Source organism: Lagenorhynchus albirostris, chromosome 20 (genome assembly GCF_949774975.1).
Source record: "Lagenorhynchus albirostris chromosome 20, mLagAlb1.1, whole genome shotgun sequence".
NCBI classification, from domain to species: Eukaryota; Metazoa; Chordata; class Mammalia; order Artiodactyla; family Delphinidae; genus Lagenorhynchus; species Lagenorhynchus albirostris.
Window position 1 is genome coordinate 13,691,890 of NC_083114.1, and position 25,962 is coordinate 13,717,851.

The following is a 25,962-nucleotide window of genomic DNA, read 5'->3' on the forward strand; positions in this document are numbered from 1 at the left end:
CTCACCAAGCCAATAGTCCCCCTACCCTAACTCAACCCAGGGCCAGATACCAGGCAGCCAGGGCCAGCCTCTAGGCCCCAGCGGCCGCTGAAACTATTCAACCTAGCCCACCCTAAGATACCTACCCTGCGCTGCTCTGCCGTTCCCGTAGAAACCCCATTAAAGGCTGTGGCGCACAGCCTTCCCTTCACTCCTTTCTGCCTCTGGTGCTTCCCCATGTGGCCCTGAGTGGCGTGGAATGCCCCCTTCTTTTGGAAACTGTAAGCAATAATTCTTCTTTCAATGGCATTAGCCTCTTCCTGTCATCACTCAGTCACCTTTGTAAACTAAGACTGAGGCATACATCACACAGCACGGAAGAATTAACTACAGCAACAGAACAGTCTAAACGTACAATCCTGGCAATCTATTAGTAAGGGTGCCATCTAGAAAAGGAGGGAGGTGAGAGTATGGAGGGAAGAATAGAGGCATTCGTACCCACAACTCATGCAGAAGGAGTGGAGGTGTGAATGTTAAAGTTGATGGAAGAAGAAAGAGGCAAATAGTATAGAAAGTTACAAATGTAATCAAAGAGTTAAAAAATAATAACAGGGGCTTCCCTGGTGGCGCAGTGGTTGAGAGTCCACCTGCCGATGCAGGGGACACGGGTTCGTGCCCCGGTCTGGGAAGATCCCACATGCCGCGGAGCGGCTGGGCCCGTGAGCCATGGCCGCTGAGCCTGCGCGTCCGGAGCCTGTGCTCCGCAACGGGAGAGGCCACAGCAGTGAGAGGCCCGCGTACTGCAAAAAAAATAAAATAAAATAAAATAATAATAATAACAGTATCAAAAATTAGGAGGAGAGAGGGGAAGCAGAGTAGCCCAAGCTAGCCAGCTCCTTATCTTTCAGAGCATGGAGTCGAGTCGATAGAGAGTACCTAACGTTGATAAAGCAAGAAAGTCAGGGCATTGCTGGGTCATATAGTAGCTCTATATGACCCAGCAATCCCGCTACTGGGCATATACCCTGAGAAAACCATAATTCAGAAAGAGCCATGTACCACAATGGTCACTGCAGCGCTATTTACAATAGCCAGGACACGGAGCCAACCTAAACGTCCATCGACAGATGAATGGATGAAGAAGATGTGGCACATACATACAATGGAATATTACTCATTCATAAAGAGAAACGATATTGAGTTATTTGTAGTGAGGTGGATGGACTTAGAGTCTGTCATACAGAGTGAAGTAAGAAAGAGAAAAACAAATACCATATTCTAACGCATATATATGGAACCTAAAAAAAAAAATGGTACTGATGAACCTAGTTGCAGGGCAGGAATAAAGATGCAGACATAGAGAATGGACTTGAGGACACGGGGTGGGAGGGGGAAGCTAGGGCGAAGTGAGAGTAGTACTGACATATATACACTACCGAATGTAAAATAGATAGCTAGTGGGAAGCAGCCGCATAGCACAGGGAGATCAGCTCGGTGCTTTGTGACCACCTAGAGGGGTGGGATGGGGAGGGTGGGAGGGAGATGCAAGATGGAGGGGATATGGGGATATACGTATGCATATGGCTGATTCACTTTGGTGTACAACAGAAACTAACACCGTATTGTGAAGCAATTATACTCCAATAAAGATTTAAAAACAAAAAGTCAGGGCAGGAGTCAGCATGTGAACTAAAGCAAGCAGTCCATATGTGATGGGCGGGGTGAGGGAGGGGCGGGACAGGTGACCGCCATCCTCCAGCATAAGCTCTTCAGAGCAATTGGATGTTTTCTTAAAAGCACATGCATGTGTTACTTTGATTTAAATTGAAGTATAACAGATTGGTAATTGGATGTCAATGTTATTAAATCCCTGCGCTGCTTGGCAGGTTGACACATGGTGTTGGAACGGTCTGTGGCTGGTATGTTGAACCTGGATGTGCTGGTAGGGAAGGAAAAGAAAGCAGTCATTACATTTTTTGCAGTGGAGCAAGATAGGAAAGGCTTAGTCAAGTGATGGTTAGTTTGAAAACACCAGCACGAGTTCACAACACGGACATTTCTGCCCCCGCAGAAAGAGAAGCTCCCCCTCTGATGTCACTGCCCACCCCTCACCTCCAGGAGTCAGAATTTTGACAATGGAAAAACCCTGGACAACTTTTCAAAGGGAACCAGGGCTTCCCAGCATAAAGGCAGGCAGAGCTGGATCCCTTTGAAAAGAGAAAGGGCCCAGGGCATCACGCTGTTAGTTGGAAGAGACGCTTCTCTCAAGACTGCTGGGCAGTACTCAGTGACCAGGTTTCCGTGGTGACAAGCTGAGTATGAAAAGCCATGGTTACTGCCGAGGGCAACAAGCTGATACTCAGCAAGGCGAGTTAACACAGGATGTGCTAATGTAACGCGCACGTTTATTTTCAGCATTACTTTATGGCAGACATGCTATCTGTCCAGTCAAACCAGATTAGGGCCATACGACTTGACAGTTGGATTATCTGCTACCCTATTCAAGCAGGATGGAGACGCGGCATGTATACGACGTGTGTGACTGTGGCACGGATGTGACTGTGCAGGTTTGTTTAGGGTGAGAAGCGAGCGGGGCAGAAGCAGGTCACAAGCCTGTGTCACACATGTGTAACCAGAGGCAGCCTGTGGAGACGGCATCACCTGCCGTCCTATGTGCCTAGGATGACACCTCCACCTGCCTCTGTAATCAGAAGAGGGCTGTGATCCTCATCCCCCAAAGGTGCGTGGATCCTATCAGCAAAAACTGAAAACAGAGGTGCATCCAGTCTTCCTAAAAAATTGCTCAGTTGACAAACAGATGAATTAAAATAAAAAGCTTCAGAATGGGGGGACGAAGCGGTACCAGAAAACTCACCAGCATCGGTGAAATAAATGAAAGGTAGAATTCAGTCTAGATAACTGATGTAAATATAACTGAAAAATAGTAAAAATGTGAAAGAAATGGTGCTTAAAAATAGGTCACAATAATAATCTGTCCCCAGATTTCAGATTGTCTCAACAAAAAGCAAGAAGTGGCTGGAAAGGAAAAAAGCATTGGGTTCCTCATCTTTCTGGGCAAGTGGAGTTAAAAGGCACTGTTTCTACTGTAATGTAAGTGATTAGACAAATATTGGTTGGAATAACTAAAAAGCTATATATGCATATATACACCTATCTGTCTGCCTGTCCATCTAAGACAACGAGCAGAATTAAAACTAGAGAGTTTTTTCATACTGAAATACTTGATTTTCTGACAGTTTTATTTTTCTTCTTTCTTTCCTTCATCTCTTCCTCTCTCACTTTCTTGTTTTGTTTTAAATTTTTTTCCTTTTTCTTCTTTTGGTAGGAATTAAGTTTAGAGCGGTCGTCTTTCCTCATGGCTTACTTCCCCTCCCTCAGAAAGGCGAAGCTTACAAACAACTTCTGAAGAGGGAGTCTGCAGGTACTCATTCATTCGAATGGCATTCATTCAGTACCTCCTACGTGTTAAGATTGAGCAATGGAGAGAAAAGGTCAAATGTCCTTGCAGACGGGTGGCCCCAGGACCTAAATCCACAAAGGGCTGGGGTCTGTGACTCTGTTTTTCGCTGCCATGTGAGAGTGTGTTCACGGCCTGCCCTCAGGCGCTATTCTGTCCCGGGAGGGTTTCCCTGTATCCATCCCCCCAGCACCTGGGGTGGAATCCTCAATCTTGCGGTGTAGAGCACAAGTAAGCAATCCCGGGCAGAGCTCCCCTCCCAGCCCAGGCACCCACCAGCCACCCACCAGGTTCTGGCTCTCCACTAATCCCTTCTAAAGTGCTAACTAAGAATTGAGGTGTTAGGGGAAAGCTAAATGAGACTCCTCCCAGGAATATTTGCATATTTGTAATTTAAAGGATAACACTTTAAAACACATCAGGCAGGGCTTCCCTGGTGGTCCAGTGGTTAAGACTCCATGCTTTCACTGCAGGGGGACGCGGGTTCGATCCCTGGTGGGGGAACTAAGATCCCGCATGCCGCAACTAAAGATCCTGCGTGCCGCAACTAGGACCCGACAAAGACAAAAAAAAAAAAAATCAGGCGCGCGCACACGTGTGTGTGTGTGTGTGTGTGTGTGTGTGTGTGTGTGTGTGTGTGTGTGTGTGTGTGTGTGTGTGTGTGTGTGTGTGTGTGTGTGTGTGTGGTGCTGGTGAGCCAGTGAGAACGTCTCTACCATCCTCCCACCCACCCTAGGCCCCGGCAAGAGGCAACAGGCTCATCCTGTTCACCCCACCCTTCCCCGTATTGCTGGCTGCTTTCAGGCTCCCTACGCAGGGCCAAGGCCCCAGCCTCACCAGGAGATGGGCTAGAAATTAAGCCCCAGCAAAGACAAGAGGGCCCGCCCCTGCCCCCCCGCCAGGAGCCAGAGCCCTCCCCTGGGCCTAAGCGAATTTCCCCTTCATTTCAAGTGTTTTATTCTTTTTTTTTTGCCTTTATTTACTTTCTTATTAGTTATCTCTTTTATACATCTTAGTGTATATATGTCAATCCCACTCTCCCAATTCATCCACCCCCCCCCCCTCCGGCACACACACACAGACACTTTCCCCCCTTGGTGTCCATACGTTTGTTCTCTACATCTGTGTCTCTATTTCAACCAGGTCAGCCTGGGCGGCAGGCAATGGCTAACATAGCGGAAACGAAAAAATGCAGTGAGAAGAAATATTCTGAGGGTGCTGTTTTCTGGATAATTTAAACCCCTTGGTTAGATTATTTCAGAACCGGAGGAAATGCTTTGGCTTCCATTAACCCCCGGTGGGGGTTTCCTCTGGCGAGGTTTCTGCACAATTACTGGTGAGGAGCGTTTGCCAGCTTCAGAGGGAGGTGGCGTCCAATAAGGGCTCATGATGGCTGCAGGGCCATGTGCCCCGGCGTCACAGAGGATTTCTGGGGCGGGTGGGCCAACCTCCAGCTCTGGCCTCACCCTCTCCCATGGCCTCCAGGGGTGCCCCGCTAGCCCTTGCATCTCCCAGATTATCTTGACATGGAAAGGTCCCCACAAGTCACTGAGAACAGAGACCCCCTATCTTCCTTTTCTCTCTGGTCCCAGAGAGACTGTCTTCTCCTTTGTCTAGAATGGTCTTGCAAGTTTAACAAATCCACGGAGGAGAATGATGCTTTCACTACTGTTCTTTTTTTTTTTTTTTTTTTTTGCGGTATGCGGGCCTCTCACTGTTGTGGCCTCGCCCGTTGCAGAGCACAGGCTCCGGAAGCGCAGGCTCAGCGGCCATGGCTCACGGGTCCAGCCGCTCCGCGGCATGTGGGATCTTCCCAGACCGGGGCGCGAACCCGTGTCCCCTGCATCGGCAGGCGGACTCTCAACCACTGCGCCACCAGGGAAGCCCCACTACTGTTCTTATTTACTTGCCTCATCGACACTGTACACCCGCCACCTCTTAGTCTTTATTTGCATGCAGCATGAAATCCCTTTGAATCCCGAATATTTAACTATCTTCCCCGTTCCAGCACAGACCTGAGAGAGGGCAAGCGTGCCGCGGTGGTATTTGGCTGCGAAGCCGGCCTCTGTTCCCAGATGGAGTGGGCCACACATGGCAGATGAATAGGGCTAGAATCAGAAAACTGGACAGGCCGGCTATACCCAGCCAGGTCTTTTCAGAGGAGCTTCGTGATTTTGATTCAATTCCCAGAACAACAAACATGCCTCTGTGTAAACACAGTCTCAGAAACGTACTCCAAAGCCAACATGAAATGGTTTCTGGGCTGACCCCTACTTGGCAGAGCTCGTGGGTCTTCCGGTTTTCCGATGTGTGGACTTGAATCATGGACGCCTCCTTCGGTTATGGATTTGATTATTGCTTCATTTCCTATTGGTCTTGCTCCTTCTTGGGGAAAACCTGTAATTCTGAGGTTCCATTGCCTTCTCTGTCTTCCAGATTCATCATTGTCTCCGTTATTGTTTTTAGCACTTTGGGTTTTCTTCCCCCCCTGCATTCTGGGAGATTTTAAAGGTTTTTCTCCGTATCACTGACTTAAGCTTTTTTGGGTCTGATTTTTGGTGATCTCCTGTTACCTTCTGGGTGTGTGCCTGTGAAATTTAGCGTACACACAAAACCGTATGGAAACACAGTGTGTTTCAAAGAACCACACTGAAGTAAACATCTGTGAACTCTTTAAGAAATTAAGGGCTTCCCTGGTGGCACAGTGGTTAAGAATCTGCCTGCCAATGAAGGGGACATGGGTTCGAGCCCTGGTCCGGGAAGATCCCACATGCCACGGAGCAACTAAGCCCATGTGCCACAACTACTGAACCTGTGCTCTAGGGCCCACGAGCCACAACTACTGAGCCCACACGCCAAAACTACTGAAGCCCGTGCACCTAGAGCCCGTGCTCCGCAACAAGAGAAGCCACCACAGTGAGAAGCCAGTGCATCGCAACAAAGAGTAGCCCCCGCTCACCGCAACTAGAGAAAGCCCACACGCAGCAACGAAGACCCAACACAGCCAAAAAAAAAATAAAAATAAATTAAAAAAAAAAAGAAATTAAATATGACCAGATCTGAGAAGGGCCCATAGGTCCTCCCTGTCTTCCTTCCAAAAGTAACCACCATCTGGAATGTTGTGTGAAGCAATCCTTTGCTTTTCTTCCTATTTTTAAAAACTGCTTATATGTATATTTCTAAGTAAAACATTTACTATTACCTGTTTTTGAACATCGTATTTTTAAATCACTGAGTATTCTTGAGTGACTTGCTTTTTTTCCCTTTTGCTCATTGGGTTTTTAATTCATCCTTTGAAATTTATCTGTCTATTCCACCATGAAAGGTCATTTGGGTGGTTTCCAGTTTTTTGCTATTACAACAAATGCTGCTACGTGCATTCTTGGTCATGTTTCCCGGGAAGCAGGTGTGAGAGTTTCTCCAGGCTGTACAGCTGGGAGCAGCGTGTGAGGCTGAACGTCATACACCGATGCCACTCAGGAGGTGCCAAGTGCAACGTGGAGGCGAACCATTCGGGGTGCCTACCGAATGGCCCTCTTGTTTAGTTTGCAAACAAGGGAGCCTCAGGAGCCGGCCTATGACAATGACCCTGGGGTTGATGCAGGGTAGGGAGCAGCAGGCAGAGTTCAAGGGTCAAGAGGACAGTCAGGTGCTGGGACCCAAAACCAGGTTCAGGGATGTAAGCAGTTAGATGACACTCAGGGCCAGGCTGGGCTTCAGCTGTGGGTGTGTTAGCCTGGGTTGGGATGTAATAACTTACAAAATCAGGGCAAGGAGAAGCGGGGCAGGGACCCAGGGGACCCCCAGACGGTCGGGGATCACTACGTTGGCTACTGATGGTGAAACCTCCCGTGTCCCTCCAGCCCGTGGGCCATCCTGGAATAGGAAGGCTGATTCTTGAAGGCAGTGGTCGCCAGCTTGGTAGAAATCAGGAGGAAGCTGGTCTAGTGGCTGTAGCCTTTTAGACAGCCCAGGGTCTGCACGTCCTGCTGTGCCCCCTTGGACCTGTCACTTAAGGTCCCAGAGCTTCCATCTGGTGGGAGGAGTGGGGACACAGGGCCCCACCGCTGGCCCAGACGAGGATCCCAACAAAGGCTGGTTCTCTTCTTCTTCCTTTTTTCACAGGATTTTCTGGCACAGCAGGAGGACACGTGTCTTGAGTTATTTCCTTAGAAGAGGGGATGGCTGTGTATTTCCGGGGCTGGGCACCACCTAGGAGCTTAATAAATGGCTCCTAAAGGATGCAGTCTCACTCTACTCCCTAGCCCCCATCTGCCAGACAGCTGGCTAGTGGAAGGGGAACAATCGTGCCAGGCAATGTCATTTGGCATCTGGAAAACGTGCAGGAAAAGCTGATTATCCAAATTTTTATTCCAAGTAATGCAAGAAAAGGACCACAATCAGATGTTTTCTCCCTAGCGTTTCGCCTGCCTCCCCAGGGCCATGTAGAAGAGGGTATCATAGCAGGGAAAGCCAGGTTGTACAGGCCCAACAGGGGGGAGCGGGGGGGTAAGCGGGCTGTGGTGTCAGGATGGTGTCACACCAACTGATCACAGGGTCAGTGAAGCTGGTCCACACCTTGTTATTCTCAAGCCCGGTCATGGGGACCACAGGGTTCCCAAGCCCGTGGACCGCTGAGCACACCTGGGTGGCTGAGTAAGTGGTGGAGGGGCAGCCGGTGATGCAATAGCCGAATGCTAGGACCTGTGGGCCCTGCTCCTGGTGGGCCAAGGGCTTACTGTTGGAGCACATCGACTCCCCTCCCTACTCCCCGTGGCCAAGGAGCCTCCGGGGACCACGTCCTCCCCCACCTGCCTCAGGGGAACCCAGGACCCCCTCACGTGGAAGGAGGCGAGCCTCACTGGCTCCGTGCTGTCCTGTGAACACAGGGCACTGGGTGTGGCCCCATCCTGGGCTGCTTCTTCCCCAGAGAGCCACCGGCCTCCCCGCTACACCTCCTTCAAGTCGTTGCTCACATCTCACCTCCTCAAAGAGGCCCACCCCAGCCAGTCTCCACCCACACCCTTTTTTTTAACTGTGGTAAAATAGACATAACATAAAATTTACTTTCTAACCATTTTTAGGTGTACAGGCCAGGGGCATCAAGTGCATCCACACTGCTGTGCTACTGTCCCCACCATCCGTCTCCAGACCTTTTTCATCTTCCCATACCGAAACTCTGTGCCCATTAAACAATAATTTCTCATTCTCCCACCCCCAGCCCCTGGCAACCACCCTTCTACTTTCTGTCTCTATGAATCTGACTATTCTAGGGACCTCATATAAATGGAAATCCTGAGGACTTCCCTGGTGGTCCAGTGGGTAAGACCCTGCACTCCCAATGCAGGGGGCCCGGGTTCGATCCCTGGTCAGGAACTAGATCCCGCATGCTGCAACTAAAACACGCCGCAATGAAGATCACACGTGCCGCAACTAAGACCTGGTGCAGCCAAAACAAATAAATACACATTAAAAAAAAAAAAAGGAAATCCTACAATATGTGTCCTTTTGTGTCTAGCTTATTTCACTTAGCATAATATCCTTAAGGTTCTTCCATGTTGTAGCATGTGTCAGAATTCCATTCCTTTTTTTTTTTTTTGCGGTATGCGGGCCTCTCACTGTTGCGGCCTCTCCCGTTGCGGAGCACAGGCTCCGGACGCGCAGGCTCAGCGGCCATGGCTCACGGGCCCAGCCGCTCCGCGGCATGTGGGATCTTCCCGGACCAGGGCACGAACCCATGTCCCCTGCATCGGCAGGCGGACTCTCAACCACTGTGTCACCAGGGAAGCCCTCCATTCCGTTTTAAGGCTGAATAATAGGAATAATAACAGGCATAGACCACATTTTGTTTATCCATTCATCCAATGGTAGATGCTTGGGTTGCTTCCGCCTTTAGGCTGTTGTGAATAATGCTGTAAGGAACACTGTATATACCCGGAAGTAGAATTGCTAGATCATTAATTTTCTGAGGAGCTGTCATACTGTGTTCCGTAGTGGCTGCGCTGTTGTACTTTCCCACCATCAACGCACAAGGGTTCAAATTTCTCCACATCCTCACCAACACTTGCTATTTTCTGCTTTTTAAATATTAGCCATCCTAATGGGTGTCACATGGTGGCTGGTCTACTTTCAACACGGCCACCTCCCTCCCCACCCTGCACCCCACACTCCTGATCTCTTTGCTCTGTTCTGCTCTCCTCTTCCCGTGAACATCTAATACACTGTATAATTTGCTCATGTATTAGTTTGGTTATGTGAGGGGAACCACTGACGGAAACTGCCCACCCTGGCCAGGCAAGATAGTAGCCATCTGCATGAGTTATCTTAACAACAGGAGGTCCCGGAACGGGGAACTAACAAGCTACCACCAACCGGAAGAATTCAGGAAAAGTCAAAAGGAGAGAGGAGACGCCCGCCTGTATGTCCTCCCAACCTCCCAGAATCCTTCTCGCTGGAATCCATCTTGGCTGAGTGATGCGAGCACCACCAGGAAAGACCCTGAGCCAGAATGAGCGGCCAGAGACAACCCGGAAACTAACCCCACTGCCATAAAACCCGAGTCTGCGAGCCACGTGGCAGAGCAGTTCTCCTGGCTTCCCTTACCCTGCTGCTCTCTGCCTGGGCGCCCCTTCCCAATTAAGCCTCTTACTTTGTCAGCACGTGTATGTCTCCTCGGACAATTCATTTCCAAGTGTTAGACAAGAGCCCACTCTTGGGCCCTGGAAGGGGTCCCCCTTCCTGCAGCAGTTATGTTTATTGTCTGTTCCTGCTCTCCTCCCCTGGTCCCTGCTAAAATGCAAACTCAAGGCAGAGATATTTGGCTGATTTGTTCATCACTACTTTCCAAGGGCCTAAGACAGTGCCCAGCCCATAGTAACTACTCAATGACTGTTACATGAATGGATGAATAAATGAATGAATGCATGAATAGACAGTAGAGTTGTCAGGAGTTTTGGAGGCAGACACTCCTGACTTCAACCCCTGCTCCATCAATTACTACCTGGTGTCTTTGGGCAAGTGACACGAAGACAAGAGTGAATACCTCATTGGGCTCCAGTGAGGATGACGCGAGATACTGACTGGCCCACAGTGGGTGCTGAGTTAATGCTTGCTACTCAGAGCCAGACTGGACTCCCCAGCCGAGACACCAGGCTCAGCGGACTGGAGCGCAACGGTGATAACGTCAGTTCCCTCTTGGAGGAGGCAGCACCTGAGAGAGGAACGTTCTTTCTCCAGCGCATGGACACAGGCTCAGGTAGGCACCCCAAATAAGGGGCAGGGAGGGGTGGGAGACCACTCTGCCTCCCCACAGGAGGAAGGGGGGCTGCTGGGCCCCAGGACCCTCCTCCTCCTGCTGCTTCCGCCTGTGTGGGAGGCCAGGAGCCTGCGCTGATAGCCGCTCCACTTGGCAAAGCAGGGCACGTGGGCGGTGGCCAACACACTGAGGAAGTGTGACCATCTGGGTCCCCTGGGGCCGCAGTGGCAGCAGCCCGGAGCGAGCCAGACACAGATGGCGGGGTGCTCAGGCAGCCACCCGCGCGCCAGCCACCCACTCCTGAGCGCACTCCCGGGCCTCCGGGGGCGACCCTCTGGCAAAGCTGTTTGCAGCAAAAATCCAAACTGCAAGTAACAGCAGGACCAGAAGAGAACCGGAGCGGGGAAGCAGATGGCAGCTTGCGGTGAGCACGGGCTGCCCTCCTGGGAGCCAAGTGCCATGAGGATGCTGGGCGTGGCTGGATGGCTGCTTCCCACGGGCTCCAGCTGGGAGCGAGGGGGCCCCTGATTCTCCCAACCTCCTGCAGGCTTGTGCCAAGGTGGACCCTCCCCAGGGGCCCTAACTGGGCTACTGGTTACCCGCCAGCCTGTGGGAGGGTGTTTGAGATGATTTAAAAACCACCATGTGAAGCCACTTTCCTACTCCACAAATTCCCCTTTCAGTCAATCAAGAAGCAACAAGGAGAGAGGGGCCGGAAGCAGGAATACAGACCTAGCATCAATGGGCACCGTGGGGCCCCAGCCAGGGCCATCTGTGATAAGACTACAGGGAAGTCAAAAGCCCCCTGCTGGGAAAAGGTTCTAAAGTGATCTAAACAAGGAACCCGCTTTCCTCTTTTGCAAATGTCTCTTTCAATCAGCAAACGTTTCCCGAACACGTTTTACATGAAAAGCACTGCAGGAAACACAGTAAGTGTTGGTGCAGCCCGGTCTCCACTGAGCTATAATCAGGATGCTGAGTGAAACAGGGAAGGCACAGCGGACTGAGCAGGGAAGAATGCTCTCATTGTATTAATCAGCTTCCAATTACTTACAAATTGGCCTTCTCCCCTTTCTAGCTCATCCGCCTCAGAGAATGCCTGCATCCTCAAAGAAGCCTTCCTACTCCAAAGGTACATTTTAGAGGCTGCAGGAATGGTTTCTAGAATCCTGGGCAATCTGGATTCCAATTCACTTTCCCCCTGATTACAGTGTAACTTTGAGTGAGTCACTCTTTTTTTTTTTTAATGAATCGGATTAAAGGCTAAACAATCAATGACGTGAATTTCTGGCTTTGCAACATCGTGTGTTTAGAAGCGCCGAGGAGGTCCTTCCCAAGCTCGCACTAACACACCCAAGAAAGCTCGTGAGTGAAGGGCACGTGCACACCAGCACAGGAGGGATCTGACATTTCACCTACAGTCAGTCTCCCCTCTGAAGACAGGCGAGTGGGATGGATGAGACGGGTGTCACGGGTCCACCCACCCTTGCCTGCCTAGCAGGGATCAGGGTGCAGGGTCAGGGCTGTCCCTGGGCAGCCTTCCTGGCGTGGCACGACTACGGGTTTCTGGTGGTGCTCAGGGGCTGTCCTCCCTCCTCTAATTCTGTCTTTATGGATGGGAGATAGACTCCCAGCAAACAACCAGGTAGGTGTGGGAAGGAGCTGGCAACAGTGAACTGCATCTGGGAAGGTGTGTTTTCTTAAGTAAAGCTCAATCGTGGGAGAGTGGGGAGAGTGGGGAGAGCCAAACTAGGGGCTACAGATTTCCAAGTCCTCCCTAGTTCTGTTTTTTTTTTTTTTTTTTTTTTTTGCAGTACGCGGGCCTCTCACTGTTGTGGCCTCTCCCGTTGCGGAGCACAGGCTCCGGACGCGCAGGCTCAGCGGCCATGGCTCACGGGCCCAGCCGCTCCGTGGCATGTGGGATCCTCCCGGACCAGGGCACGAACCCGTGTTCCCTGCATCGGCAGGCAGACTCTCAACCACTACGCCACCAGGGAAGCCCCCTCCCTAGTCCTGATGGCCAGAGGGCCAGGTCCCAGGAGAATCAGGGTATCTCCTCTGTGGAGCAGAATCCCAGACAAAGGAAAGGGGCTGTGAGCAGTGCTTGAGCTGCTTCCGGTAAACCCTGGGCCTGCAGCTCTCACAGCATCAGGAGGGGGATAAAGGCACATGTGCAACCACCAAGACCAAACACAGGAAGCCACCAAAGTCAGACAAAAGAGAAAAAAAGAATCAGTGACGTGGAAGAAAAGTTTTAAGATTTTTCGGAATGGAGGGAAAAATGAAGAGAACTTGAAAATGACTTGGTAGAAGATGATAAATACACAAGGCAGAGAATGAAAATGCACTCTTCAAATTACAAGTGCTCCCAAGGAGAGACCAGACTAGTTCAGGAACAAAGCAATAAGCAAAACCATAATTGAAAAGCTTTTCTGAATGGAAGATCCAACTATGTTCGTCCTAGACAAAAATCAGTGAAAATGACCCAGGCGTATCCAGATGACATTACTAACTTCCAAATATAGGCATAAATAATACTACCAGGTTATTTAAAAGGGAATAAAAGCATACGCCTGGCTTCAGACTTCTCCCCCACGTCTCTGTTCTCGCCTTCAAAACTACTTTATGCTGAGCATCAGATCTGGTCAGCCCGCCTTCTCCTGTTCTCAGTTTTGACTTCACGGGCTACACCTGCTTGTTGCCTACACTGCATCCTGGAAACTGTCTTCTGGTTCACAAGGTCCTTCCCTGGGGTTCTGCAGGTGTGCCTGATGTGCCGTTTAACCAGTACACTGAGGGATGTCTCATTCCCTTTTCTTTCTTTTTGATTTTTTTTTTGATGTGGATCATTTTTAAAGTCTTTTATTGAATTTGTTACAATATTGCTTCTGTTTTATGTTTTGGTTTTTTGGCCATGAGGCATGTGGGATTGAACCTGCACCCCCTGCGTTTGGAAGGCGAAGTCTTAACCACTGGACTGCCAGGGAAGTCCCTTATTCCCTTTTCTGTGTCTTTAAATCTTGAACTTGTATCAGAGTTTATTAATTTGCTGACAAGGAAACCAGGAAAGTGACCAAAGAACGTGCCCATCCACAGAGGGAATAGAAATGAGGTGGGACAGGGAGCTGGGAGGCCGAACACTTATATAAGCAGCTGGTTTAATTAGATAAAGACTGTAGTTTCGTGCGGTCACAAAAACATCATATTCATGGCAGTCAGTACAGTGGATATCAGGGGCCGGGGACTCCAAGCTGTTGGGAGTGCCAACCAGGGATCAAAAATAAAAAACAATGAATAAGAAGCAAATGATAAGGAAACATCTGTGTCTGTTAATGGGAACGACAAGGTTTACTGCTCTAAAAAATTATTGAAGTATCATTTGATTGAGTTTGTGAATTCCTTAATAACATTCTTCATTTTTAGAAATGAAAATGGTTCATTTGGTTCTTTTTCAAATTTGCTCATTCTTTTTTCAAATGTCCTATTTGTTCAGTTGGGCTTCTATTGCTTCTCTTATCTCTTTTACTTAATTTAAAAACTTATTTGGACTTTCCTGGCAGTCCAGTGGTTAGGACTCCATGCTTCCACTGCAGGGGGCACGGGCTCGATCCCTGGTCGGGGAGCTAAGATCCCACGTGCCGTGCAGTGAGGCCAAAAAAAAAAAAAACTTATTTATATTTCTTTCACAGTTTCACCATTATCTCTAGTTCCCTGGGCACTGATTCTCCTAGTCGTTACATTTGCCTACTCTCCCTCATGGTGGTTCTTTTCACGTGTGGTCGGTTAGACAACAGAAGCCAAACTCACAGAATTTTGAGTGGGAAAGATTATGATCAATTGCATTATCAGTCAAGTCACTGTCTTTTTTGTATAAAGGCAACAGCTATTACCAGATAGCAAAAGACTCAGAAAATACACTGTCCACATGTCATTATTTAAGATCACATAGCCAGCTAATTATAAGTCAAAAGCAATAACTCAAGGGTGTATAGGTAATGAGGTTCTATAAACACTGGTGTTTAGTTTTCCCTTCTGAGGACATAATCTCAAATGTAGTCAAAAAGCTATGTACACAGATATATAAAGCAATTAGCAATGAGAAGGAAAAAAGGAAATAACTCAGATGGCTTAAATTAGCAGAATATCCATATGACAGAATGTTTACAAAGAGTTATTGATTACACTGAGAACTGCTTACGATACAATGTTAATTTTAAAACAGAAGTTCAACAATATAAAGAAAACAGACACAGAAAAAAGATAGAAAGTAATTACGCCAAAATGCTAACAGTGATTGTCTCTGGATGGTAAGATCATGGATTTTGGGAGGGTGTATACTTCTTTATGCTTTCTATACATTGTGAATGTCAATGAACCATATTAATTTTATAATCAGAAAAGAGTTAAATGTATAAAATATTTTAAAAAATGAAAACTTCTAAGGGTAACAACAGTCAAGAACTTAAATATCTGGGGTAATACTAAATAAGAAAGATGAAATATCATGGTACAAACTCTGACATTATAGTCTATAATTTATACTCAACACAGTAGCCAGAGTATCCTTTAAAAATTGGGGGAGGGCTCCCCTGGTGGCGCAGTGGTTGAGAGTCCGCCTGCCGATGCAGGGGACACGGGTTCGAGCCCTGGTCTGGGAAGATCCCACATGCCACGGAGCAACTGGGCCCGTGAGCCACAAGTACTGAGCCTGCGCGTCTGGAGCCTGTGCTCCGCAACAAGAGAGGCCGCGATAGTGAGAGGCCCCGCGCATCGCGATGAAGAGTGGCCTCCGCTTGCCACAATTAGAGAAAGCCCTGGCACAGAAACGAAGACCCAACACAGCAAAAATAAATAAATTAAGAAAAACAAAAAAACAAACAAAAAAACCCCCCAAAAAACATGCCAGGGAATCCTAAAGACCTTCTAATTGATAATAAAAGATAATATCAATATCTAATTGATAATAAAAATAAAAAATATTATCTAAAAGATAATAAAATTGATAATAAAATATCAATAAAAATTGATAATAAATAATAAAATAAATAAAAGATAATAAAAAGAAATTGGAGGAGGATTCAGGTCACGCTTCTCCTCTACTTCAGACCTTCGAGGGCTCCCCATTTCACTCAGAGTAAAAGCCAAAGTCCTTCCAAGGATCTACAAGGACCAACATGATCTGACCCCCGGCCACGTCTCTGACCTCCTCTCCTGAACCTGCCTTTGCTCCAGTCACACTGTTCTACTTGCTGTTCCTCAAACCTACTAAGGACACACCTGCCTCAGGGCCTTTACACTTGCAGTGCCCTTTACTTGGAATGCTTTCTGTCCACGCAGCCACATAGTGTGTTCCACACCTCAGCTCAGATGACATTTTATCAGTGAGCCCTTTCCTGACCCCTGTAAAAAATAACAGCTACCCCTATGTTCCCATCACCCCGTCCCCTTTACCAAGTACTTTTTCACCATCTGTGACATGGCAGAACTTACTTTATTGCGTTTGTGGTCTCCATCTCCCATGAGAAGAGTTCTTTTGCCCGGTGCATAGAAGATGCCCAATAACTAAGCGTTGAATGTCCGAACAACTAAATGCGCGAGGCTGTAAGCTCCTCGAGAGCAGAGGGGCTGAAGCGGACACCACTGCATCACCGAAGTGCACAAAACAGGCAGCAATGCCAACCTGATGGTCCCAGGGACACGTAACCAACATTCAACTCACTCCAGAAAAAAATACTTATAATTACAGCCAAAGATGACAGCAGAGAAGAGTCAAATGGAAAAAGAAGATAAGCGTATCTGGGCACAGTAATATGAGAGTTTCCATCAGAAAAGGCAAGATCTTCCATCAGGACCTGGTTTTTGCTGCACGACAGAACTCCACACTTTTATCACAGACTCAGAACCAGCTCTGTGTGGCGCTTAAAATGACATTTCAAATGCTCGTTCTATTTAGCTATCTCTTTGTTGCGATTAGATATTTTTCTACGGGGAAAAAAAAAAAAGGCATGAGGAAACCCATTTCCCTGGCACTCTCCCACCCCAAAAGCAGGCAGGAAAATGCAGCGCTTGGGTATGGCTTCCACAGGCACCCAGACAGACACATATACTTTCAGGGCCCGTCCACACCTCCTAAGCGTCCACAGTCTGCCTGGTCCTGCAGAGGGAATACAGCATCCTTGATCTTGCCCAGTTTTATCAGCCTCTAGAAATTCAAGGACAAACTGATAGCATAGTGCACAGCCTCATATTCTTTACTTAAGGAAAGATAAGAAAATTCATCCTAAGCTATTTCAGACTTTCCTGGGCATCGGAGCGCTCAGAGATTAGGACGGGCTGGTGGTGGACGCTGCCTGCGGTAGCTCAGGACTATTAATGAGCGTGAGGGTAACTCACGGTGGGGCTGGACGGGGCCAGCTGATCCCCACCCAAGCCCTCCACTAAATTATTACATTTGCTAAATTTTTTTTTTTTTCTTTTGCGGTACGCGGGCCTCTCACTGTTGTGGTCTCTTCCGCTGCGGAGCACAGGCTCCGGATGCGCAGGCTCAGCGGCCATGGCTCACGGGCCCAGCCGCTCCGCGGCACGTGGGATCTTCCCGTACCGGGGCACGAACCCGTGTCCCCTGCATCGGCAGGCGGACTCTCAACCACTGCGCCACCAGGGAAGCCCGACATTTGCTAACTTTGTCTTTCCTCTTATCGCCCTCCTTTTCCTTGACAATTCCTTCATCTCTATCCTCCCCACAGCTCAGCCGCGTCTTGCTATCCTGCTCAGGAATCTCCTACAAGATAGTATTTGAGGGAATTTTCCTCTCTCGCGGATGCCTGCATCTTAGAAGGGACCCCTTGAAGCCCAGAAGGACCTCAAGTTCAGAGGGGGAAGTTCCAGCTGGGTAAGAGAGGCAGGCTTCTAATATTGATGGAGTGCCTATTCTAGGCTGGACACTTTGTCTACTGTAATGATGTTGCTGAATGTTCAAGGTATCTCCAGGAAACAGGTATTATCGTCTCCATTTCAGGATGAGACATCAGGGACCTCTGGGCAAGACAGACTAGAACGTTAGTTCACGCTTGGAGGCCCTGCCTACTATCTTCCCTGTTCCAAAGACACCACAGTGGTCCATGAAAAGATTCCAGCAAGGAAGCTCAACTGTTCTCAGAAGTAAGACATATATCTCGATGGATCAGAAGCTCCAAATATTTACTATTTTGAGGGGCTGAAGGCACAGCCTGCTGACTCAGAACCCAGAAGCATGTGGAGGGAGCTGGAAGGTTGGTTTTCCAAGGGTACAGGGACTAAAAGTCTCCCACGGGAGGTGGGGGACCAGTCCCTGAAATGGGGGCTGGTGAAAACACTTTCCATCTGAGGGAGGAAGCTGAAAAAACCAGAGGTACCATTTCCCCACCCTCCTAAGACTAAAGCTTGTCTGTGAATGTGAATAGTGATAGAGGCTGGAAGAAGCACACACGTAGCCAGGGCCTGGCCAGACTGCCTATGGCTTTGACGACTGGCTCCAGGAATAATCCCATGATCGCTGTGAACATGCAGCTCATCACTAACCCAGGACAGCTAGCTGGCCCTGCGCCGGGGGACCCAGGACCTGGGTAGAGGCAACTTGAAATCACTCGGCAAGGAGAGCTGCATGGAGGTGATGAGCAAGGAGAGAAAGAGAGAGAGAGACGGACTCCCACTCAAGATGAGCAGATGAACCCCAATTCCAAAACACCCGAGGAAAGATTTAGCGAGCTGGAAAGCAGTACTGAGGAGTTTACCCCGAAAGTATCTCAGAAAGGTAAAGAAAAAAATGAGAAAGCACAGTTGGGAGCTGTGGAGAATGGATGGAGAGGCTCAGAACTGTATCCCACAGGGTTTCCAAGAGGGGAGACTTGGAATGGCAGGGCGGCAATATTCAAGGATATCATGGCGGAGGATTTTCTCTAACTAGAGACATTTTATGGATCCTCAGATGAAAGGCGCGTATTAATCACCAAGCAGGTAAGTAAAAAAAATAAATCCACATGTCGAAAACCTGGGGCATCTTCCCTCTACCCGACTCCTTCTGTTCCTGAGATCCCTGGCCCATGGCCTTCCCCAGGAGCTGCCTGACAAGGTCCTCCACTGTTTTAGCCCCATTCCTGATCCTGGCACAGTGAGGAAAGCCCTGGGTTTGGGGTTGGGAGACGTAGGTTCGAGCCCCCCATCTGCTACTGCCTCAGAGTCCTTGCTGAGCCTTGATTTCTTCCCTTCAAATGGGATCAGAAGTAGAATGACAGAAATTTAGAACCAGAAGGGACTTTGGGGGTGGCATCATCACAGCAGACCACGGCTAGACCACAGTCAGACCCACTAACTAGCTCGGTGCCCACAAGATACTTAACCTCCTGCGTCTCCATTTCCCCATCATTAAAAGGGGATAATAACAGCACTGGCCTGTGGGGTTGCATAAGGATGAAATGAATTCATTCGCGTAAAGAACTTAGCACGGTGCCACGCGCAGAGTAAACCTTCAACCCGGGGCAGCCGTTTCTGTTATGATAATAATAGACGCCCATGAAATGCCACCTGCGACCTATATGCAGTGCGAGGGGCTCCCCACTGAAACCACGGACCCCAGGCAGAGCAGAACCAGGGCCCATTGCCCCCTCTGCACTGGGGAACGGGCAAGCCAGCCGGCTACCCTCCCCACCCTCATCCCGGGCTGCCCCTGGTAGGCCCTCCTTGGCCTTCTGAGAAGCCCCTCTCCGTGACCAACCATGAACTTCCCTGAATTCGTGCGCGCCCCGGCCCTGCCCAGGGCCCCCCCAGACCCCGCTGCCCCGGGTACCCTACCTCTCTCTGCTCACTGCAGATCTTACACAGCCACAGGGGCCGCTTCTGGCCGGGGGAGGCCTCGATCCCGCATTTGGTGCAGACTTTCTACAAGAGAGAGGACACGGGAATGTAAACACTCAGCTCCTTCCTCCTCAGCTGAGGGGCTGGGAAAACTATAACCAAGACGCCCTCTGGCACCTTCTGAGGGGATGGTTTTTGCTTCAGGCCCCAAGGGGCGATAACCCAAAGGATACAGATCATCTAAGACCCGCAGCTGGCTTTGGGGCACAATAGGTGTGCCCATCCAAGGATCTCCGTGATAGAAATTCACCCTCACACGTACATCCTGTTGGGATCACGTCAAAAAAAAATAACCTTGCTGACAGTCACAGCTGAATCATTTTCAGTAGCAAGGAACTGGAAACAACCCAAACGCCCAGTACCAGAGGCCGATCCGGGCAAACACAACTGAATACGATACGGCCTTAACAGCAGCCTGTCGGTCCCTGGAAATGTGGGCAGGAAATGACGTTTTTCAACAAAGAAAACATTAAAAAAAAAAAAAGAGCATGGAATAGTGAAAGGAAGGGAAGACCAGGAACAAAAAAAAAAAAAAAAAAAAGAACATGGAGCAAAGAAAACAGACATTTGTATATAACCAGGCAAAACATTCACTTGTGTACCTGACAAGGTAAGACAACGATATGGTGACAAATACCAGTGACCGCCTGGGCACTTCCTTCATGCCAAGGCCCTTCATTTAACGATCCCAGGACCCCTGTCATATAAGAATTAGGCCCACTTTACAGGCAGTAGTTTGAGAATTGCTCAAGTTCACGCAGCAAGTAAGTAACAGACTCAGGTCTGCCTCTAGAGCTGCTATATAACTGCCCCCGGACACGTGAGCGGCCAGAAGCTAGTCTCTGCAGCGTTTCTCCTTCTACAGAGTTGCTGAAGATCATATAACTTCTCGGTACATATTTTGCTTCCCCGAGATGCACAGCCACAAGCCCTGGTGGGAAAAAGCCAGATGAAAGGCACCAGGAGGCAGAGGGGCGCTTGGTGGGGCTGAGACCTCTTCTGGGCTAACCCAGGCAGAGTCTGATTCAGGGACAGCGTGTCCTCCTCAGAGAACAGTCACACCAGCTAATCCATGCATCTTTCTGCCGCTGCGTGGAAGCTGCCCGGTCCCTGCGGGGCTAGGGGCTCTCTCCTCTCTCCTGTCGAGGGAAGGCTGTATCTGCGGCTTGGCCTTTTCTGCAGGCTGCCAGCTGAGCAAGGAGCACACCTCTCCACGGAGAGGGAAATGTCACCAACTTGGCTTTTCAGAGCATGTTGTCACCGCCTGATTGGGCAGTGGGGCCACAGGAGGTGAGGAATCAGCTCGTGGCAGAAGGGAAGCTATGATACATTCGTGGGGGGTATGCATTCGCTTCCATCAGACCCGCAGGTACAAGAAATGTCACTTTTCTTTTATTTCTCCAAATAAATTGTAATCTGCTCCAAGCTCCTGTCCCTCTGGGTTGGCAGGAAAGTCCATCCCAGTCTGTTTGGGCCCCGCTCTCGCGAAGGGCCCAGGCTTGGGGTCTTTGGTGGCGCAGTACCTCTGGGAAGGGTCCCCTGGGTGCTGCCGGACTGCTCACTGCTGTGCTGTTCCCCCTCTGAGCTCCCACGTCCCTCAGAGGGGGAAGGGGCCTGGCCACTTCTGTGTCAGGCCTGGGTTTGGGATCTGTGCCAGGCTGGGGTGCCGCCTCTCTGGGGGCCAGCAGCCTGTCCCCCTGGAGCCCCGAGCCACCAGTCTGGAGACTCTCCCTTCCCCACTAGAGCTGCCTCTTGCTACCCCTTCCAATGCTCACCCCAACCCTTCTACCTCTAGGACAGGGGCCCCCATAAGCCCATAAGATGGGACTCAAGAAACACACATGGGGGCTTCCCTGGTGGCGCAGTGGTTGAGAGTCCGCCTGCCGATGCAGGGGACACGGGTTCGTGCCCCGGTCCGGGAAGATCCCACGTGCCGCGGAGCGGCTGGGCCCGTGAGCCATGGCTGCTGAGCCTGCGCGTCCGAAGCCTGTGCTCCGTAACGGGAGAGGCCATAGCGGTGAGAGGCCCGCGTACCGCAAAAAAAAAGAAACACACCCGGGCCCCTCCTTCCTGGGGTGAAGAGAGGGAGGAGGCGCTGCAGCCGGCGGGCTGTTTTTCCTGCTCATTCCCATGATCCCGTATAGATGGCACACGTGGGATCAGTGGAGCCGTCTCAGAGAGGGCAGATTTCCCTCTTGTGTTTTCTACATGCTTGTACGGTCCAATGACAGCTCGTCCTCCAAGCGCGCAGTGTGCCCTAACCCCCTCCCAAGGTTGCTGAATCAGACGATGCTGCTGGGAATCGGGAGAGAAGACCAGTTCCTCCCATTATGGAACACCAGCCCCTGCCACCCTGGCAACAGAGTGTGAAGGAGGTGGGTGTCATGATGTCCATCATACGGGTGAAGGAAATGAGGCTCAGAGATATTGAAGGCTGCCCGCAGTCCCACAGTTAGGTAGCGACAGTCAGGATTTGGGAAGCTCCCCTCTACTGGACCTTAGGAGAGCTGAGCACCGCGTGGAGCACAGCCCTGTGTTGGGAGGGTGGGGCCCGGTGAGGCACCCAACGCTCAGTCCCAGGTCGGCCTGCCTGCCAGGCCAAAGGGCATGTCTGGCTGCCTTGGAGGAGTGACATTTAAGCAGGGTTTGAAGGACGGGCGTGCACGTGCCCTCGATAAATAGCCATCTGATTGACTGACTGATCATCTGTGCTGTTGGGCGGCAGGGAAAGAAGCTAGCAGAGAGTGCTTGAAAGCTGTGTCCTGTCTTCTACCCAGAGAACACAGCACACGGAACCACCTGGCCTGGGGGCAGGAGCCGTGTGGACCAGTCGCCTTCCAGAGGCAGGGTCAAAGGCTGTTGGGTCAGCTCCCAGTCCTGGTGGGGGAGGGATGGATGGCATGTCCCAAGTGTTCTCTCCTTCCCTTGTCCTGTGGGGTTCTGGAGGGAGTTGGGGGTGGCATGACAGGGCATACCCTCCCTGGCCCACGGGCAGCCCTGTTTTCAGGCTACCAGCCATCACTAGTGGAGCCCCTGGTCAGTCCCGGCCATCTCTTGGCCTCTTTACAAGCTCCAGCATCTCCAGCTGCAGAATCCGGGCCAGCAAAAAGATAACACGCCCCAGTTCAAATAATACATAATTGCTGTTCTATTAAATCTCGACCAAGAAGAGAATAACGAGCCTTTTCCCCTTATGGGCTTGGTCTTTGTTCCAGGTTCCAATAAAGAAAATTAAGCAGGTGGTATTTTAAAAAGCCAGTGAGAGAGAGTGTGAGCCGGCCACAACATCAACTCAGTGTAAAGGGAACACTGCACAGTTGTGTCAAGGACAGCCGGGCCTGGGGGTGGCCACCAGCTTCCCTGCCAAGTGGGTTTCCATTGAGCGGAATTGCCCCGGGTGAGTGAGCGCTGGCTTCCCGGACTTGGCTCTCTCATGCTTCCTGCAGCCTCAAACTGTGTCTGAGCGTTAAACAAACCAAGTCTAGCTTCTGGGCCTGACTCAGACGCTCCATGCATTCCTTTTGCAAATGTACATCCCATCCCAGAACATGCATGGGGAAAGGGGGTGGCTCAGGGTGTAGCCCACGGGACACAGGCTTTGGGGCAGGGGAGCACAGCGTCTGCCATTTAGATGCAACCTTGGACTTGTTACTAGCCTTCTCTGAGCTGCATTTTCTTGTCCCGAAGATGGTGGTAACAGGCGGGCTCATGTCACAGTTAGGAGGGTCAAGGGAGATGATTGACGAAAGTGCTCAGCACAGTCCACGGTCAGGAGCAGGCGGCAACCACAGTCCTGCACAGCTGCCTCAGTGAAGGATGCCATACGCACCAGTCATATAAGCCAAAACCCCAGAATCATCCTTGGCCCCCACTCTCCCTCCTGCCCATCCAAGTAATCCATCTCCAGGAACTCTAAATCTCACTAGAACTGTCCACTCTCCTCCAAGACCCTCCCTATCCACACTGCCATCTCCGGCGCCTGCACCACGGCCCCACCCCACTTTGGCCAGCCTCCAGCTGGTTCCCAGCATGGAAGCCAGCGTGATCTTTTCAAGATGCAAATCTCAAGACGTCCTGTCTACCGTCCTTGCCAGCTTAGGAGCCTCCAGAGACTTCCTGTTGCCCTCTGGATGAAGACCACACCCTTTCACATGACGCATGATGCCCGCTCAGGGTAGACCTACCTCCTTGTGACCTCAGCTTGCACCCCTCTCCCCTACTCTACTGCCTCGTTCTCCATCTCAAGCCCCAGCCGTGTTGGCCTGACTTCAGTCCCTGGTCCTCAATCTGCTTTTCCTGCCACTGGACCTTGGCATGTGCTGCTCTCTCTGTCTGGGATGTACTTGACCACACGCTCTCCTCATGAGCCTATGCATCCTTCAGACCTCAGCAAAAGCAAAAGCACCGCATCTTCAAGGAAGCCTTCTCTGCCGTCTTAACCCAGCTGGAGCTTCCCTAACAGGCTCTCGCCTCTTCTCCTCCACTGAGACTTACCCTCATTTGTGTGGCTGTGTAACTACGGTCACTTCCCCTGCTAGGCTGTCAACAACCAGAGGGCAGAGGCCGCGTCTGTTTCTGTTCACCTTCCTGTTTCCGGCATGATGAATTTTTGTGGAATAAACGAATAAACAAATGAGAGCTACTTTTAACATTACACCTGAGAAGGCAAGATGTGGCCCCTCCTGGAATGTGCCAACCTGCTGGGGGGAAGAGACGCACAGAAACAGGAAACACTCGCTGGGCAGCAGCGGGGCAGGGGGTGCCCCGTCCACACTGAGCGAGGCTGATTGGTCAGGCGACGGGAGACCAGACAAGGAAGAGCCTCCTCTGGGGTGGGGTGTCAGGGGTGGTGGGACTGCTGCCCGGTGGGCCTCACTCTCAGTGGGCGGGGCATGAATCCAGGCTGGGCTGGCCACAGAGGAAATGACACTGAGGGTCCTTTGCTAAGGGTGGGGGCAGAGATGTGTGCCCCGCCCTCCACGTGACCACTGCCTGCCCGCCGCCCCAGGGGCGCATCCTGCAGGCTGCCTGTGTGTTCAGACTCTTTCCAAGGTCTGTGGGGGCGCCCTCCTGAGCATCCTCATACCCTAGGCCACTTCGGTCACCCCAAGACTCCCTGGAACCCCACCTCTCCATCCAACATCATCACCTTCACCTTCCCACGCTATAGGTCAGAGTCAGAGGCACGACACGGTCCGGGAGACCACAGAGCTGGGGCACCTCACTCCCAGGCCGGCCTTCCCATCCTCACCGCGAGCCCCTGACTCATTCCACGCGGAGCCTTCACGCTCCACGGTGGAGTCCCTGAGCTGCCGCCGACTAGAAGGGAGCAGGTGTGGGGCCCACGCGGGGGCGGGAACGAAACTGCTCGCACCCCTCCAGGGCGCTTAGTACCCGGGAGTCAGCCACGCTCTCTGTGACAGGCCCTGGAGGCTTCGCTGCTGCTGCATCATCCATCACACAGAAAGCAGTGCTCCTGGCACTCAGCCAACCGAAGAAAGACGAGATTGTGCTTAAATGTCCCACACGAGGAAGCCAGAAAAACGTACGCTGTGCTGCAGAAATGAATAATGGAGACGGCTAATTTGAAAACATCTGGTGCTTCAATTCAACAAACGTTTACTCAATACTGGATGGAAGGTGCTGTTCTAGGAAGGATGAGGATGAACAAGCCACGGCCCTTTGTCCTCAGCGAGGGTTCTGTCGAGCGGAGGACTTGATGAACGAGCAAAACTCATCTGGAAAAGGACTTGCCCAAGAGCTTCAAGACTGAAACTGGAAAAGGACTTGCCCAAGAGTTTCAAGCTTCACCGACTGAAGTTTGTCAGTGAGACGGTCTCTCCTTAGGAACCAGGCAGCAATGATGCTCGTGGAGGGGCTGCCCCCGACCCCTCACCCCAGGAAAGCAGGGTAAAGAAATGGCTGTGTCCAGACAATCACAGCACAGGCACGAACAACGTGAAGAAATCAGCCCACGAGCGTGCATTTCACGCCACCCAGTGTGCTCCCCATGCTAGAACTCAAATCTTCAGCAAGGAAAAAAAATCCGATTGTGTTTTGGAGAAAGGTACTCGGCAATAAAAAATGACGACGTAAACAGAAAGAATGAAAACAATCGCGACGGAACTGTGTATTTACTGACATGGAGCAATGTTCACAATAAATTAAGTTAAAAAAGCAGGTTATAAACAGTAAGCCTAGTGTGATTCTCTACCATATAGATATGTATATGTGCCTATATCCATTTAGAAGTAGATATATACACAGAAAAATATCTGGAAGGAGACCGGCCAAAACATAAATTGAATTGTGCTAAGTCGAAATCTATTTTAAATGGGTAAGCAGAATTCCTATTTAA

The 25,962-nt window shown here is 50.5% G+C and overlaps 1 protein-coding gene across 8 annotated transcripts in view; it reads right to left on the reverse strand.

Annotated features, from left to right (window-relative positions):
- Positions 1–25,962, reverse strand: part of RPH3AL (rabphilin 3A like (without C2 domains)) — a 145,067-nt gene that overhangs the window by 34,499 nt on the left and 84,606 nt on the right. For 7 of the 8 annotated variants that reach the window (XM_060135401.1, XM_060135405.1, XM_060135406.1 and 4 more), the window contains one exon: positions 19,542–19,628. The exons of the other annotated variant lie outside the window; for it this stretch is intronic. In XM_060135401.1, the coding sequence (XP_059991384.1) occupies positions 19,542–19,628 (87 nt within the window). The remainder of the gene's footprint in view (positions 1–19,541; positions 19,629–25,962) is intronic. 8 annotated transcript variants of the gene reach the window in all.